This window comes from Dipodomys spectabilis, unplaced genomic scaffold (genome assembly GCF_019054845.1).
Source record: "Dipodomys spectabilis isolate Male_0828 unplaced genomic scaffold, ASM1905484v1 ptg000096l, whole genome shotgun sequence".
In the NCBI taxonomy this organism is placed as follows: domain Eukaryota; kingdom Metazoa; phylum Chordata; class Mammalia; order Rodentia; family Heteromyidae; genus Dipodomys; species Dipodomys spectabilis.
The window spans coordinates 33,196,203-33,215,000 of NW_024870773.1; the positions used below are offsets into that span (position 1 = coordinate 33,196,203).

General features: G+C 39.3%; 1 protein-coding gene across 1 annotated transcript in view; it reads right to left on the bottom strand.

The window, feature by feature from the left end:
• The window catches only part of Prkdc (protein kinase, DNA-activated, catalytic subunit), a 181,105-nt gene that overhangs the window by 110,191 nt on the left and 52,116 nt on the right, over window positions 1-18,798 (bottom strand). The window contains exons 26-31 of the mRNA XM_042685966.1: window positions 17,644-17,751; window positions 13,880-14,106; window positions 11,835-11,929; window positions 8,793-8,892; window positions 6,789-6,922; window positions 2,794-3,051 (exon numbers count right to left, since the gene is read on the bottom strand). Coding sequence (XP_042541900.1) covers window positions 2,794-3,051; window positions 6,789-6,922; window positions 8,793-8,892; window positions 11,835-11,929; window positions 13,880-14,106; window positions 17,644-17,751 — 922 coding nt within the window. The remainder of the gene's footprint in view (window positions 1-2,793; window positions 3,052-6,788; window positions 6,923-8,792; window positions 8,893-11,834; window positions 11,930-13,879; window positions 14,107-17,643; window positions 17,752-18,798) is intronic.

Genomic DNA, 18,798 nt, shown 5'->3' on the forward strand with positions numbered 1-18,798 from the left:
GAAGTTCTGCCTAAGTGCATGGGGCCACTGTGGACTGAACACTCTCAAACCTTAAGGCTAAACAAATCTTTTTTTGTGTTTTTTTTGGCCAGTCCTGGGGCTTGAACTCAGGGCCTGGGCACTGTTCTTGAGCTTCTTTTGCTCAAGTCTAGCACCCTACCACTTGAGCCACAAGGTCATTTCCAGCTCTTTCTGTTTATGTGGTACTGAGGAATTGAATCCAGGGCTTCATGCATGCTAGGCAAGAACTCTACCACTAAGCCACATTCTCAGATCAAAACACATCTTTTGTCCTTTGTACTAGCTCAGATTTTTAACCACAACCAATATTTGACTAACACAAAAGTTGATTAACAAGCACTGTCTGTGACAATATAAAATAATATGACTATTTAAAAGAGTTATTTAGAAATTCATACCAAAAAGTTTTAAAATATGCATTTTAATCTCTATCAAATATTTTAAAACTCTAGCTTTGATCTAGCATTGAACTTTTAATAACTAATGGCAGAAGAGTAAAGAATGTTTATTTAGCTTATGCCTCTTGCTTTTTTTCTTGAGACAAAGTTTCACTGTGTAGCCAAGGCTGGCTTCTATTCTGCAAGTGCAGGGATTATACTCATGTGCTACCACACCTGACAGCACTGCTTTTAATAATTATTACAGCAATTTAAATGTTCCTCAAAAGGATAATTCAAAAATAAACAAGTATGGATAGGCATTGGGCATCTTACATAGTCAATTTCCAGATCACCCTTATAATTTTACCAAACTCATCTGAACAATGAGGCTATTTCTCCCTTCCAACTAATGCTGTCCACCATGACCCTCTTCCCACCTACCACACCACTAACTTCTCCCCAATATCACTGTGTACATTGTTATTGCAGGACGTAAGGACCTTTAGAACCTCAGACAAAGGGACACATAAAATATTGGCATACACAGTCAAAGAGTAAACAAAGGTCATGACTGAGTGAGAAATCCTCTTAAGAATCTGTGGACTGTCACTTCTTTAAACTACAAAATCTGAACAAGTTTAATCAAATTGTCAATACATAGACCATTATAAATAGTTTTAATAGCCAGGCACCACTGCTCATGGTAGCAATCCTGGCTGCTTAGGAAAAAAAAAAAAATTTATATCCTTAAGGTCTGGAGGAATTACTCAAGTGGTAGAATGTCTGTCCAACATGTGTGTCATTAAGTTCAAGCCCCATCAGTGCCTGAAAAAATTACATTCACAACATCAAACATACTTCAATTCAATAGATTGTTGGACTAGAAAGACATTTTCCAACTTTATAGATGTGTTAAATGTGAGAAAAATGTGTTATTTTAAAATTAGTCAATTCTAACAACTGTTCATGTGAATGAGTTATGTCTGAATCCAGTCATTCACTTTATCTATGAAGTTTACACAAAGGTGAAATGGCCTAATATCTCAGAACACATCCCCATCATTAAATGCCATATGCCTAAAAAGACAAAAACAGCATGCTAACCAGATCATTTTACTTTTTATATAAAATATTTACCAAAAGTTTATATCTATTTTTCTATAGGTATAAATAAATTTTTCTTAAAACAAATGCAGTAATAACACAAAATAAGTTTTTAAATATGCAGATCCATTTTCTTAGTAAGACATTGTTAGGGGCATAAATAAAACCCAAAGCCTAAAAACATAAGGCTTTAAAATCAAAGTGTTGAAGGGTAGGGAATGGGAATACTAATGTGAAGATTCTGCACAATTTTCAGTGAAAAAACTGTTTTAAAGCTGATGTTACTGATTATAAAACTACCAGAGTTCTTCTTTATTTTTCCTCCATCATGGGGCTTGCTTGAACTCTGGGCCTGGGCACTTTCCCTCAGCTCTTCAGCTCAAGGTGAGCACTCTACCAACTTTAACCACAGTGCCATTTCCAGTTTTCTGGTAGTTTATTGGAGATTAGAGACTTTTCTGCCTGGGCTGGCTTTGAATGGAGACCCTCAGATCTCAGCCTCCTGAATCACTAGGATTACAGGCGTGAGCCACTGGCACCCAGCTACCAGAATTCTTAATTCAGTACCACTGGATTCTTTGGCCTGGTTGTGTAGGCCCTGTTTTCACTGTAACATTAAATGATGCTGTACTTTGGATGAGTATCCTTCTACAGACCCAATGGCTTGGTTGCAAGCTTGTGGCACTATTGGGAGAATGTGGAATCTTTAGGAGGTAGGACCTAATGAAAGGAAGTTAAGTACTTGGAGGAGGGGCATGCTCTTAAAGGGGAAACTGAGGTCCTGGAATCCCCTCACTCTCTCAGCCTCTTTGCTTATAGTTTGCCATATGGCCAGCAGTACCCTACAGCATATATATGCTCCTACCACAATATTCTGCCTCATCACAGATCTAAAAGAAACAAGGTCAATGTTGGACTAAAATCTCCAAAACTGTAAGCCAAAATAAATATTTCTTCTTAGTAAGTTGATATTTCAGATATTTTGTCACAGTAATGGAAGGCTGATCAACATAAATGAAAATGCAGGTAAACTTTTTGCTTAACAGTAAGTAACCATATCTGTAGCCCATACTGACACAGCATTGAGCTGTCTACCTGGACCAAATCCCAGCAGAACTGAGTAATGTTAATTTACAGGTAGGTTTGGGCCAGGGAGCTCTATAATCCTAGCTCTTAAGAGGTTGAGGCAGAAAGATCACAAGTTCAAGGTCAGCCTAAGTGACATACTGAAACCTTACTTCTAAATTAATACATAGACAAGTGAACAAATAAATAGGGTAAACTTTACCTCCTAGAACCTCATGAGCTTCCACAGTCTTCTCCTCAATAAATGTGTTGTAGCACTCCAATGCGGCCAGAAGCAGATCCAGCCACTGCAGGACTGTTCGCAGGCTAAATGGGCCCCGCAAGTGGAAGAGGGTTGGCTGAGCAAGAATACCGGACATCTGGTCACTTCTGCCACCTCCTCCCTCAAATGTGCTTATAAGAAAAGAAGTACCTTCTTTTTTGATAATATCCTTTAACCATGAAGAAGGGGATTTGTTGCCTTAAAAGAGAAACAATATTAAAAACTTTCCTAAGAAAAATCTCTGTAATCTGTTGTATTAAAATTAAATTTTTAAATGATATGAGATCATCTTTTTACTCCAGTATTCATAACTTGTTACAGCCTAGAAGTTATCTCCACCAAAATCACTCTCCTTAATTTTTTTAAACATTGCAAAAATTCTGTCTGGAATAGCTATTTACTAATACCCTACCACCTTTTTCTTCTTAAGTTATAAAAGAACACCATGGTTCTCTGGTTTTGATGCTGGCTATGCAGCTCTCTATGCCCCAAGTGAAAATGACATTTACCTCTTCAGTTGTTACCAAGATTAAATGAATTACCGTAGCTAATATCTGAATGTTTGTTTGTTTGTTGGAAGAATACTGCTATGTTCCTTGCTTCAATCTCCTGGGCTCAAATGATTTTCTTGTGCCTCAATCATCCAGCTGGCTAGAAATATAAATATATGCTACTACACCCAGATGTGAATATATGTTTGTTAAATAAAATAGTTCAGTGAACTGTTTTAACTATGCTACCTTCTCATTCTTTACCCCTTATTCTTCTTATCTGATCAACAGTTAAATGTCTATACACCCCTGAAACCAGCAGAAGATGAATGAAGATGAATTGAAGTGCTGAAACCTATGGCAAGTCTATCCTACTTAATCTCTTTATCTACTATGGGTGTGTGTGGTGTGTGTGGGTGTGTGTGCATCCACTTAATCTCTTTATCTACTATGGGTGTGTGTGTGTGTGTGTGTGTGTGTGTGTGTGGTGTGTGTGTGTGTGTGTGTGTGTGTGTGTGTGTGTGTGTGTGCATCTTGGGATTTGAACTCAGGGCCTGGGTACTGTCCCTAAGCAGTTAATCTCTTTATCTACTATGGGTGTGTGTGTGTGTGTGTGTGTGTGTGTGTGTGTGTGTGTGTGTGTGTGTGTGTGTGTGCATCTTGGGATTTGAACTCAGGACCTGGGTACTGTCCCTAAGCAGTTAATCTCTTTATCTACTATGGGTGTGTGTGTGTGTGTGTGTGTGTGTGTGTGTGTGTGTGTGTGTGTGTGTGTGTGTGTGTGTGTGTGTGTGTGTGTGCATCTTGGGATTTGAACTCAGGGCCTGGGTGCTGTCCCTAAGCAGTTTTTCTCAAGCCTAGTCCTACACCACTTGAGTCCCAGGTCCACTTCCTACTTCAGGCTTTTTGCTAGCTTATTCTAGATTACAAGTCTCTTGGGAAAGCAGAGGTTTCACTCAAGTGGTACAGTGATAGCCTTGAGTGAAAAAGCCTACAGGAACTCAGAACATGTACTGAGTTCAAGCCTCAGGAAAGAAAGAAAAGAAAGAAAAAGAAAAAGAAAGGAAGAAGGGAGGGACGAAAGGAAGGAGGAAGAGAGGGTATCTTGGATCTGAATCTCTGATCCTGAAATCTCAGTCTCCTGAGTAGCTAGACATGAGCCACTGGCATCTGGCTCTGCATTTCTTTTCTCATAAATATTCCTATCACTTTCACTTAGAGAGACAGAAACCTAAAAAGATACAGTGACCTAAAATGATGCCCAACATTGTTTAAAAAAAAAACTGCAGGTTAAAAAAAAAGAAAGGAAAACCACAATACTACAAAAACTAATATATATATATATATATGTGTATGTGTGTGTGTGTGTGTATGTGTGTGTGTGTATATATATATATATATATATATATATATATATATATATATAATGGAATTCTATGCTTCCATCAGAAAGAATGACGCCGCCCCATTTGTTAGGAAATGGGAAGATATGGAAAAAAATCATTAAGCCAGACCCAAAGAAACATAGGCTCCATGGTTACCCTCCTTTGTAATAATTGGTATATGTCTAGGAGAGTCCTAGCAGAGGATTGAGCTATTGCTCAATAGCTATGTACATATGTACATATTGAGCTATTGCTCAATAGCTATGTACATATGCCATATAAAATGATGCTAATCGAAATGAACTCCAAGATATGGAAATGGATTTTTCTTTTTAGGGTACTGTTTGCAGTTAATTCTTTTTTCCTTCATTTTTTTCCCTTTGGTATCCCATTGTCGTTGTTTTTTATTTCGGTACCCTTTGTCTTGTATAAAAGTTTATCTGATTTGGGGAAAAGAGGAACCACAGGAATGGTGAGACATAGGCAAAGGGTGAAACTATGCAACAGTGATACTCACAAGACACCTTGTTGGAAATCATCTTTACAACTTGTGGGGGAGAGGTGTCAGGGGAAGAGGGAAAGCAGGAGAAAATGAGGGAAGGGATAACCATGTTCTATAAGAATTGTACTAATTTCCTTACTTATGTAACTGTAACCCCTCTGTAATCACCTTTACAATAAAAAAAATTTTTTTAAGCGTCTCACAGGGGCTGGGAAGTTGGCTCAGTGGTAGAGTGCTTGCCTCGCATGCATGAGGCCCTGGGTTCGATTCCTCAGCACCACATAAGCAGAAAAAAGCCGGAATTGGTGCTATGGCTCAAGTGGTAGAGCACTATCCTTAAGCTGAAGAGCTGAGGCACAGCGTCCAGGCCCAGAGTTCAGACCCCCACGACCAGACCCCCAAAAAAAAAAAAAAAAGAGTCTCACAGACTTTCCTGACTGGGCTGGCTTTGAGCCACAATCCTCAGATCTCAGCATCCTAAGGGGCTACAAGTGTAAGCCACTGGTGTCAGGCAAGCTCGTGGATTTTATGTGACTTGTATGCTGGGAGATCAGAAAGGCTTATGTACCACCTGATATCCTCAGCTTACTGAAAACAATGCTGAGACAAGTAAACTCAATTTATTTAACTCAAAATATATGAGGTCACTATTTTAGGAAACTGAGAAGACCAACAGAAATATCTAGGATCGGGCTGGGAATGTGGCTTAGTGGTAGAGTGCTTGCCAAACATACATTAAGCCCTGGATTTCATTCCTCAGTACCACATACACAGAAAAGGCCAGAAGTGGCACTGTGGCTCAAGTGGTAGAGTGCTAGCCTTGAACAAAAGAAGCTCAGGGACAGTGCCCAGGCCCTGAGTTCAAGCCCCAGGACTGGCCAAAAAAAAAGAAATGTCTGTGATCAGTGATGCTGATACTACTAGAAATTGTGGGCTCTAAAGGAATCAGAGACTACATGTGAGGTAGATTGTGCCAAAAAATAATTTTACCTACAAATAGCTGGTCCTCCATTCCTTTAAAATAAGAAAAAACATGCAACACCTCCTACAATTCAACTTCAGTTCATATTAAAACAGAACTACATCATTTCATTAACTTAATACTTTGAACACGTTTGTGTGTACACATGTATGTGTAGTACTAGGGATTGATCCCAGGTCCTTGGGCATGCACATATCACCAAGTCATATTCCCAGTGCCCAATATTTGGAACATTCATTAAGTATGTTAACCGAATGGTCATAGAAATACTATTTACTTCAGTTAAATGGAATAGATAAAGAAAAGCTGAAGTGAAATTTAAAATTACTAGGAAATACCAAATTTTCATCTTCTGTATCATATAAGTATCACTGAAATAGCAATTTTTCTCTTCTACGTATCTCAAAGAAATGTACTCAAAATGTATAGTCTATCATGCAAATGTGAAACAACCACATACTTACCTTTTGTATTTATTACATATTAACATTCATCTAAATAGTTGGGCAATCATGAGATTCCATATCTAAACTACTAGCAAAACCAAAACTCTAGAATTTAAAGGCTTAACATACCTGGTAGTAAAGGAACGAATTTGTAAAAGAGTTCTATGGACTTGTGTCGATATTCTGTCTGGGGTCTTCCACAGTGAGCTAAAAGCCACTGGACAAGATCCAACAAGCACAATGATGCTGATGGTGGAAACCCTCTGCACGAAGAGGACAGGGGAACATGAGTACTCTCCAGAATCCAATGCAGAGTAGGAGTCTAGAAATCATTAACTCAACTTTGCCACAATGTTACACAAAGAGACTTCCTTTAAGGCATTTTATGATCATGAAGATATAATTAAAACATCATAGCTTAAATAGGTCTAAAAGCTGTTCACTTTCATTTCAACTTAATTTTTATTTTTTAATTTTTATTTTTGTGGTGCTGGAAACTGAACTGAGGGCCTTTGCCATGAGAGGCAAATACTCTGGCCATTTAAGATATACCCAGCCTTATTATTTTATCCATACAAAAATTTACAAATACGGGGGGGCTAGAAAGGTGGCTCAGTGGTAGAGCGCTTGCCTTGCATACCAGAGGCCCTGGGTTCGATTCCTCAGCGCCACATAAGCAAAAAGAAAAAAGCCAGAAGTGGTGCTGTGGCTCAAGTGGTAGAGCGCTAGCCTTGAGCTGAAGAGCTGAGGGACACTGCCCAGGCCCAGAATTCAGGCCCCACAACCGGACCCAAAAAAAAAAAAAAAAATTTACAAATACGTCTCAACAGAATAGCACCAAGTATTTCTTTTCAAAGTACCTTAAATAAATGAGGCTGTAGAGGCCCTAAAGCAGCACTTCTCAAAGTGTGGCCGCTAGACCAGCTGTACCAGCATCATCAGTAAATTACTTACAAATGGAAAAAAATTCTCTGGGGCCATACACTACATCTGACACAGCAGTGCTGATGGTATCAGGCCAAAATCTGTGTTTTAACAAGACCTCCTGCTAATTTTATAGACACCTTACACTCCTGCCATATGTGCTAACGTTTGAGGGAAAAACTATCTAAAGAAATGTCATAAGTCAATAGAAAAACCCAAACAAACTCTTTTGTTTGAAATTAAATTGTTGGGGCTGGGAAGGTGGCTCAGTGGTAGAGCACTTGCCTTGCATGCATGAGGCCCTGGGTTCAATTCCTCAGCACAACATAAGCAAACAGAAAAAAAGCTGGAGGTGGCGCTGTGGCTCAAATGGTAGAGCGCTAGCCTTGAGCTGAAGAGCTGAGGGACAGCGCCCAGGCCCAGAGTTCAGGCCCCATGACCGGACCCCAAAAAAAAAATTTTTTGAAATTAAATTGTTTCTCACACTGGCCTTAGACTGGCAATCCTCCTGCCTCCGTATCTTAAGTGCCTGGGATTACAGATGTGTACCATTATACCCAGCTGAATTAATTTTGAAATAGAGAGTATATTAATATCTACTCTACATGGGCCAGTCTTTGCCCAGAGTGGTAGCTGGCCAGCACAGATGCCAGAGCTCCCCTGTAACACTGAGCATATGAAACAGGGGGACAGTGATACAAGGCATCAGTCAGAAAATGGGACAGAAATGAAAGTGTGCCAGAAACCACTAGCCTATTCCCAACATGCTCACCTTTACTTTGAAAGTCTGTGATTCTGTCTGCCAAAATCCTATTTCAACATTCAGTTCCTACAATTATTGTAGTCAATTCTACATCAAACTTATATTCAAAATCAGTCTGGCTACTAAGGAGGCTGAGGTGTGAGGATCAAGGTTCAAAACCAACCCAGTCAAATCTGAGAGATTCCAATTAACCAGCAAAAAGGCCATATTTGAGGCACAGCTTAAGGCTCTGAGTTCAAGCATCAATTGCACACACACACACACACACACACACACACAAAATTATCAGTATTAAATAAATAAAACCAAGTATTTTCACCACAGAACTTGCAAAACTCCTTAGATAAACCAATTTTTTATATACCCACACATGGAACCAAGTTGTCTTCTATCAGCTAAGAATATTATGTTGAAGGGAAAAAACGAAAAGGAAACAAATCACCTACTGAGGCAAACGTCGTTTTTTTGCTTTGTTTAAAGAAATGTGCTTCTTTTCAATGATGCGCCTTAGGTGATCAATGGCATCACAGCATTGCTGAATTGTACCTGTTTTCAGTACCAAAAGAAAATCAGTTTGTTGGCTTATTTTATAACTATAAAGGTGCTTTGATTATAGACTTAATGTTACTTCACCCCTCTAAATGCAAAATTTAAATAATGACATTTTTCATGTCCAAGACAAAACCTGAGTTCAAATCCCAGTACTACCAAAAAAAAAAAAAAAAAGAGCATGAAATTACCGTTTTGAGTTACAACGGCATACTAATACATATTTGAAATACTAGTAACAATTGTATTTTAAGGGAGCATTCTGGCATACTGATACTTCTTGACAGGCCTGTAAAATGTATATTAAACGTCTATCAAGGCACTGAGATGGATATATAAATATATAATGTGTCACTTGTTTAAGGCCATTTTGTAGACTATATTACAATATAGCACTAGTAGAGATAAGCAGGTAAATAAATTTCCTGGGAAAACATGGAATTATATTCTACTAATGGTAGCAAAATACTTAAGAGAGGAATTTTGAGTGAGAGAAGTGCTAAAGAGTAAAAGTTTACAGATAGTATTGTAAAAACCTAATAAGCATAGCAACCATAGTGGAGACATGAAAGTCAGGGAAAAGGTCCTGAAGAAGTAAACAAAGCATGAAAGCTCTGTAGAAATGTACAGGGAAGGAAGTTGCAATAAGAGGAGCCCACATTCAAGGAAGCAAGCTGGGAATCCTGCCTAAGCTCCAAACTCAAACATTACACAGCCTGGACATCCTGAGACAAGCCTTTCACCATTTTGAAACTCAGATTCCACATGTAAAGTGGAAACTATTGTCCTGCCTACCTCACAGGTATGTTATGAGGGTCCAGTGGACAGAGGAACATAAAGACCCGTAAAGACTCACAGGCACAGTGATGTAACAGGAGTGGGGAAGGCACCTGAGTGCTGGTGTAACCAAGCAAGGGAGCCTGGAGGATTAGGAGACTGTAAAGGAGGAAGAGGAAATGGCATCACTGGTAAAGGTGGTATGTATTGGTAGGGTTGCCACTGCTTCCTGACGACTTTGATGTGTCTAAGGTATCTATATATACAAGCCTTTCAGCACTCTCATTTTCTGTTACATATTTTATTCCTAGTTGTGGACAAATCCTATTAAGAATACAACACAGAGTTAAGACTGCAGGATAGTAAGACATATACACACATACATATACACACAGAGCAAAACCACACCCAGCTAGAAACTATACCACCAGCACTGTCAGTATGGTACAGCTGCATATAACTAACTCCTCATGCCAGGCCAAGGCTAGTGTCCTACCATTGGAGCCACAGCGTCACTTATAGCCTTTTCTGAGTCGTTTATTGGAGATGAGTGTCTCATGGGCTTTCCTGCCCAGAATGGCTTAGAACTGCGATCCTTAGATCTAGTCTCCTGAGTAGCTAAAATTACAGGCATGAGCAACTGGCGCCCAGTCCAGAGCTATTCTTTAAGGGGTTTAAGTTCCTTGATCCCTTCCTACTCTGTAAGACAAACTATGTTACAATTCAATAACATGACCACTGTAGAAGGAAAACAGAACTAAAATGATGAACCACTCAGAGAGGCCTAAAATTATTCAGATTTAGAAAAAGAAAGAAGTCACAGTCACCTCCATCATCTAAAAAATCGAAGATAATTTTATTTCTATGTATTTTGTGGGGGAGACTGGAGGCAGCACTAGGGGGTCAAACCCAGGGCCTGGCACACAGCACTAATTTGAAAAAAAAGTTTCATTTGTTGAAAAAATTTATGTATATGGAAAATCAAGATACATTAAATTAAGCTAAGGAAAAAACTAAATGTTAACATCTCAGCCAGTAGTATACTATCAGTGTAAAGGATGGCAGAGTTCAGTCTGTCAAAATAAACAGAAAGTTGTCCATATCTCATGTCTATAACCCTAACTACTGAGATCTAGAGGATTGCTATTCCAAGCCAGCCTGAGCAGAAAACTTCACAAATCAATCTCCAGTTAATTACCAAAAAGCTGAGCTGAGCTTTTGGGTTCAAATGGTAGAATGGCAGCCATGAGCAAAAAAGCTCATGAGTGAGAGAACCAGTATGCAAGTACAAACAAGGCCCAGTTGCCCCCCTCCACCCCAAAAAAGGAGAATGAAGACGAAAGAGAAAAGGAAGAAAGGGAGGAGATGGAGGGAGGCCAAGATCTGAAACAGGAAACAAGAAGTGTTGTCACCCACAGCTATGTGACCTGGCTCTCATTGACACTGACCTCCAAGTCCCAACTGTACCAAGAGATAAGACAAAGAGCTCTATAAAGTCTTCTAGCTCAGAAATTCTATGAAGTTCCAAAAGGAATCTAGACAAAATTTAATTGTAAAGATTCTCGTAGCTACTTCCTCACACTTCATTTACTATCTTTCTTTCTTTTCTCTTTTGTTTTTTTGCGCCAGTACTGTGGCTTGGACTCAGGGCCTGGACCCTGTGCATCAGCTTTTTCACTCAAGTCTGGCACTCAACCACCTTAATCATGGCCAAAATACATTTATAACTTTGCTACTTACTAAATATCATGAGTTCAAAGACCATGGTCACATCTCAATGGTTTCTGCCACCATTCTCTGGCACTGGGAATCTATTCCATTTTCACATCCATGCTATAACAATCACAGACCAGCTGCACTGCCTACCTGCCCTGGGCAGGATCTCTCATCAACCAGTGGTCAAGCTCATGGCTACTAAAGGTATACAGTCTTAGAGGATGAGCACACAAAGAAAACCTCTTACAAAGTACATTTGAAGCTTTCTGGTGGGGAAGGAGGAAAGTATTGTCACTCACATTTATCAGATTTATTTACAGGAGATATAAGAAAGGGAAATAACATTTCATGAAAATTATCTGTGCTTTAACTCCAGAGTAGAAAAACACTTCAACCTTGAGTCAAACAAAATTGGCACGCGAACAACATATGTGGATAGCACATACCTAAGGATTTCTCATCTGCATGTGCCAGAGCCAAACTTTCCATATATATCACCAACGCTTCAAACACAAACTGTTCTACCAGAGACTCTTCTTCCCTGCAAAATAAGTGAAGTAAGCCAGGCCCAAAGAAACATAGGTCCCATGGTTTCCCTTATTTGCAATAACTAGTATATGGTACAAGCAGAAAAGGTCAGATAAGATGATGTTAAGCGAAATGAACCCCAAGATAGGGACATAAGTGGTTTTTTTCTTCTTGCTATTGTTTCTAATGTATTTATAAGGTACCATGTGACTTTTTTGTTGCTTTGTATGTCCCTCCCCAATGGTATAATCCGTTTTCACTGTATTTGATGTTGGTATAATTTGGGGAGGGGAAGGGAAAAAACAAATTGTTTAAATAGGAATACAGATTGACCCATTGCAACAATGAGATGTACAAGACACTATGTCGAAAAACCAACTTTACAATTTAGGTGGGGGGGCGGGGGATCGGGGGGAGAGGAGGTAATAGCTAAGGATGTGGGAAGGAAGGAATGGTAGGGGAAAAACAAAGGAGGAGGCGACAATGCTGGATAAGAAATGTACTCATTACCTGGCTCATGTAATTGTAACCACTCTATAAAGTATTTTCACAATAAAACAACAATTAAAAAATATATTACAAAAAAATAATAATAAAGCATCTTAATGTGGCTGGCAGTAGACAAATTTTATCTGACACTCTATGCTCCAATGACCAGGGACTCCCAGTCACTGGACGACTCACATCTTACCTAAGAAAGGCACAAAACCATGTCCCCAACCTCACTACCTGCCTTCCAAATCTCAGATGAGTAACAAATGTCTCCACTGCTTCAGATGGCAGCTTCTTTCCTATCTCTACTCACCCCTTGATCTGAAATGACCTGGCTGACTCCCATTCATCCGTTATGTGCCATCCTTAAGAGAGATGGCCTAACCTACCCAAACTAGATTCCATAATCCTCCTCTGTGCTCTTTGTACATTTATATGTCTTCTGCTATGTTCACTAAACTGCTACAGTATTATGTCTACATATGTTTCTCAGTAATTTTTTGTTTTGTTCTGTTTTGGTTTTTAATGGTACTGCAGTTTGAACTGAGGAGGTCATGCCAGCTAGTCAGGAGCTTTGAGCCACATTCTCAGTTCTTTTCTACATTATCTTTTTTTTTTTTTTGGTCATGGGGCTTGAACTCTGGGCCTGAGTGCTGTCCCTCAGCTCTTCAGCTCAAGGCTAGGGCTCTACCACTGGAGCCACAGCACCACTTCCAGTTTTCTGATGGTTTATTGGAGATAAGAGTCTCACAGGGCTGGGAAGGTGGCTCAGTGGTAGAGTACTTGCCTTGCATGCATGAGGCCCTGGGTTCGATTCCTCAGAACCACATAAGCAGAAAAAGCCGGAAGTGGTGCTGTGACTCAAGTGGTAGAGCACTAGCCTTGAGCTGAAGAGCTGAGGGTCAGCGCCCAGGCCCAGAGTTCAAGACCCACGACTGGCAAAAAAAAAAAAAAAAAAGAGTCTCACAGACTTTCCTGCCCAGGCTGGCTTTGAAACACAATCTTCAGATGTCATCCTCCTGAGTAGCTAGGATTACAGACATGACCCACCAATGTCCGGCCATTATCTCTTTTTTAAATAGGGTCTTAAGTAAGTTGCAAAAGTTAGCCTCAGACTACTATAGTTGGTATAGATGGGATGACAGACAAGCACCATCATGTCCAACTTATTGTTTGAGATGGGAATCTCACTAGCTTTTTGCCTGGGCTATCCTTGAACCTTGATCCTACTGATACCTGCTTTCTGAGTAGCTGGACTGCAGGTATGAGCTACCATACTTAGCTTTTTCTGGGGTTTTTCAATATAAATTGAATTGTAGTTAATTTTTTAAAACTCAGAACACAACACCTGGTCCATAATTAGTTAATAAATTTGTGACGCAGATCATGGAATTAAACAAGTCACTTTTTAGAATCACTAAAGGTTTCAACAGCTCCATTCATATTCTTCCTTACCATGTAGCTTACATACCTGAATTCCCTGTAGATGTTATTAAAAGCAAGAGCTGCCCCCAACCTTTTGAAAGCATTAGGATGAAGTGCAAAGCTGTACAGCCGCTTGAAAAGCGATTTGGTATTTACTGGACTCTTCTCTTGTTGCTGTGGTGTTGTTTGCTTAATAGACCACTTGAGGAACTCTCGAATACACCGACCACAAAAATCTCTTAAAGTGCTATCAATGGGGTCCACAATACCATCCTGGAACAAAACAAAGACATTCTTATTGTACTTATATGTCCATACAATGACAACTGAATACCCTTGGTCTGCCTCTGAGTATAACTATCATATGCTATAAAAAGGATATGTGTCAAGAAAACAGAAACACTGAGAAAATCAATCTGGTTGTCAAGTTCTTTTGACATAAGGAAAACATTCTCTTTTAAGGAATAATTACACAGAAAAATCCAGATAAGGGCTGGGGAGGTGGCTCAGTGGTAGAGTGCTTGCCTTGCATGCATGAGGCCCTGGGTTCGATTCCTCAGCACCACATAAGCAAAAAAAAAAAAAAAGCTGGAAGTAGCATTGTGGCTCAAGTGGTAGAGCACTAGCCCTGAGCTGAAGAGCTGAGGGACAGCACCCAGGCCCAGAGTTCAGGCCCACGACCGGACCCAAAAACAAAAAATCCAGATAAAATGGAGAAAATACTGTAGCAGTTTAAAGTTGTTCCCCAAAATGGTATGCTGAAAATGTAATCTCTAGGCCAGGCATAAAAGCCTATGCCTGTAAACTCAGTTATTTGGGAAGTGGAAATCAAGAATCACTGTTGGAGAATAGCGCAGGCAAAATGTTAGTGAAATCTCAATTCAATCAACAGCTGAGCACAGTAGTATTTGCCTGTCATCCCACATAAATGGGAAGGCTAAATAGGAGAGTAGCAATCCAGGCTGCCTGGGCAAACAAAAGATCCATTGAGGGCATGGCTAGATTTACAGAGTGCTTATCCAGCAAACACAAAGCTGAGTTCAAACCCCAATTCTGCCACATACACATGCAAAAAAAAAAAAAAGAGAGAGAGAGAGAGAGACCATCTAAAAAATAACTAAAGTAAAGCCTTAAGTGGTAGAGAACCTGCTTAGCAGGCCTGAGACTATGAATTCAAACCCCAGTACTGTCAAAATATATATATATATTTTTAAAGCAAAAAAGCAAATCTCTAACTCATGTTGGTAGAATCTGGAGGGCCACTGAAGGACTAGGATTGGAGAAAGGAGGTGCAGTCCTCACAATAGCATTAGTGGCTCTATAAGAAGAGCTCCAAGCTTGAACACTCTTGCCCTCTCTTTCCTGGTGATGTTATGATACAGCAAAGAAGGCCTTTCCAAGTACCAGAACCTTGATATTGAACTTCATAATTTCCAGAAACACAAACCAAATAAGCTCCTATTCTTTCCAAATCATTCTATGATATCTACTGGCACTGCAGGGTGGGGAAACTTTTGTCTACCAAGGGTCATTTGGATATTTATAACCTCATTCATGGGTCATACAAAATTACCAATACAGGAAGTCAGCCAACAAGAAGCATACCTGTTTGTCCTGTCATGTACGAAATGATTTATTGGGCCTTAGATGGTTTTATTTATCAGGCCTTAGAGGTTCCTCGTGAATTACAGATACTATGTGTGCTGATGTTAGGGAAGCAGCAGTTCTCACCAGGACACCTATGCGAAGCCTGTCCCTCACTGCACTACTGTGCTGCCATTTACTATTTCTTCTTTACCTCTTTCCTTACCAACTCATTTTACGTTATCATGTATTACCAGATTTCTTCTGAAACCCTCACTTGAGCTACCTTCAAGATGAAAAAAGGTAAAGAAATAAAATGGAAACTTTGGGGCTGGGAAGTTGGCTCAGTGGTAGAGCACTTGCCTTGCATGCATGAGGCCCTGGGTTCGATTCCTCAGCACCACATAAGCAGAAGAAAAAAAAAGCAGAATGTGGCGCTGTGGCTCAAGTGGAAGAGTGCTAGCCTTGAGCTGAAGAGCTGAGGGACAGCGCCCAGGCCCAGAGTTCAGGTCCCATGACCAGACCAAAAATAAAAATAAAATAAAATGGAAACTTCGGAACAGAAACATTGGAATAAGACCATCTGAATAAAAGAACATTTATTAATATGTATTTGTTACAGGCAGTATTGACTAGTAGAAACTGCAGGGAATTAAAACTAGAGAAATATTCAGTGACTCTCTACTGTCCATAGACATAGCATATGGCTGCAGTGACTCTGAGAACAAAAGAAGCACTATTAGTACTTAAAGTACAGCCAAGCTGGGATGTGTGTTGGCTCTACATGCCCCACACAATCAAAACCGAAAACAGACTTAAGTCATAACAACACATCATAGATGTAATGCTGACTTTCTTCTTCCCTCCACTTCCCTCCTTTTCCTTCTCTTCCTTCTGCTAGTTCTAGAACTTGAACTCAGGGCCTGGAGCTCACTTAGCTTGCTTACTTACAGCTGGCATTCTACCACCTGAGACACACACTTCTAATATGGCTTGTTTGTTGATTAGAGATGGACTCTCTCAAAGTTTTCTGCCTGAGCTTGCTTCAAACCAGATACTTCATGCCTTAGCCTCCTGAGTAGCTAGGATTATAGGCATGAATCACAGCTACCCAGCCCTCCTTTTCTTCTTTCTTCATGTTCTTGTCAACTTTACTATTTCCTCTAACTTATATCAAACTTAGTAGAAAATGACATAGAAACACAAACTGGAAGCAATTGCAAGAACACAGAACTAAAGGAAGTTTGTTTGGAAAAATTTGCTATATATGTAACTGGAGCTTTCAAATTTATGAAAGAAAATGTGTACTAAGAAAAAAAGGATTGAAAAACATGTAAAACCACAGAAAATGACATTATAAAAATTGAATATAAACTTATTACACAAGTTCTAAATTATAATCAAATACATATCAAAAAACACTACGTTTAGCTGATCTCACTACCTCTGTTCTCAATGAGCCAGGAATCACATTCTAACAATTGTGCCTCTACCATCACAGGAAGAGGTTGATGTTAAAGGTAAACTGCTTTTCTTTTTTTTTTCTTTTTTTGTCAGTCGTACTGTCCCTCAACTCTTCAGCTCAAGGCTAGGGCTCTACCACTTGAGCCACAGCACCACTTGTGGCTTTTTCTGCTTATGTGGTGCTGAGGAATCGAACCCAGGGCCTCATGCACACAAGGCAAGAACTCTACCACTGAGCCAACTTCCCAGCCCAGTAAATTGCTTTTCTGTGCACCTTTAACTATTGAATCTGAATGTAAGAGAAAACTAAATAGGCTTAAAAAACCCTTTTACTTTAAATCAATTTTTAAAAAAGCAGCTACACAGTTGAAGAACCTTCTTCTCACACCTTCAATATGTATCCTCACTCTCTTCTTCTATCCTCCCCCTCTCTCTCACAAACATGTATGATCACTCTCTCATACACACACTCTCACTCTCATACTCTTCCTCTTTCAAATCCTAATGTAGATAAGATTTGTAAAATTTACAATAATTTTAGCAGAAAACAAAATAAAAACACATGAGATTAATATTAGTAACATATATTGGAAGTATCACTTAAGCAAATGGCATTCCACAAATCAAACAAAAGAAAAGAGACAAGATGGTCTAGATAGCAGCTACCTTTTATATTTTAATAAGCAACTTTTCCTAAAGATCTAAATCTACATTGAATGTAACAGTTGATGGGGACAGTAGGAAAAGTCAAGTACTACTCACCAATATGGATTCTAGTAAGGCAACAGTATCCTGACTTTCAAATTTCTTATTGTTAGTGAACCAGTGAATCAGCTGCATAACAAGTGGCTCATAGAGTTGTCTTGTTACCTGGAAAAACAATACTACTGGAGGTTTTTTTCCTTCATGTAAATGCATATTGGAAATTAAACATTTAAATGGCATTTGCAGTGAGGTAAAAAGAAGAAGTAAAACTGCTTCTACTGTTTTCATTAGTTTGCTTTTCTAGTTCAACTCTGTGATGAACATATTATTTTTTTGATTTTGTTTTTGACAATTCAGGGCTCTGCCCTTGAACTAAACACTTAGCCCCATGATGAATATATTCTAATATCTCCTTCTCTCCCAAAGACTCCAATAAAAAAATATGCGTACTAAAGCTCACTGATCCTCTATTAGAAGGGTAATTTGAAGTAGATATTGTTAGACTTCTAATATTCACCTTTATTAATGTGATCTTTGTTTTGTTAATTTTGAAACAATATCATACTGAATTTCCCAAAATGGACTCGAACTTGCAGTACTCCTGCCTCAGCCTCTCAAGTGCTAGGATTATAAGAATTTGGCACCACACCCAGCATATTAATTTCATATTAAGTCTATATATAAGGTATTCAAGATTCAGATAGATTATCATTATTCAACATTTCTCCCCCCCCCAATTAGGATCCCATGATAACAAAAAAGCCATATACAAGTTTCAAAATCTATATCACTGGGGAAAAACATAGAAAAAAAGATTTAATTTTATCATGTACAAGACAGCTATCTTTCTCTCACTGCCATCTTCTTCAGTTACTGAGTAAAAATTCCTACCAACAGGCTCTGCTCCCAGTGCTCTGGCCAAAGTGCACAGGAGTATTGATGTTTCACGTACAGGATGACATGGTAGTCATCTTGGCGGTAACTTTCTTATCATGATAAGTAAGGCATCACTGGGTCATGCTTGCAATCATAGATACTCAAGAGGCTGAGAGCTAAGGACTGCAGTTCGTAGCCAGCTCAGGCAAGAAAGTCCAGATGACTCTTATCTCTAATTAACTACCAAAAAGCCAGAAGTGAAGCTGTGGCTCAAGTTGTAGAGTGTTAGCCTTGAGCAAAAGATCTTGGGGACAGCATCCAGGCCCTGAGTTCAAG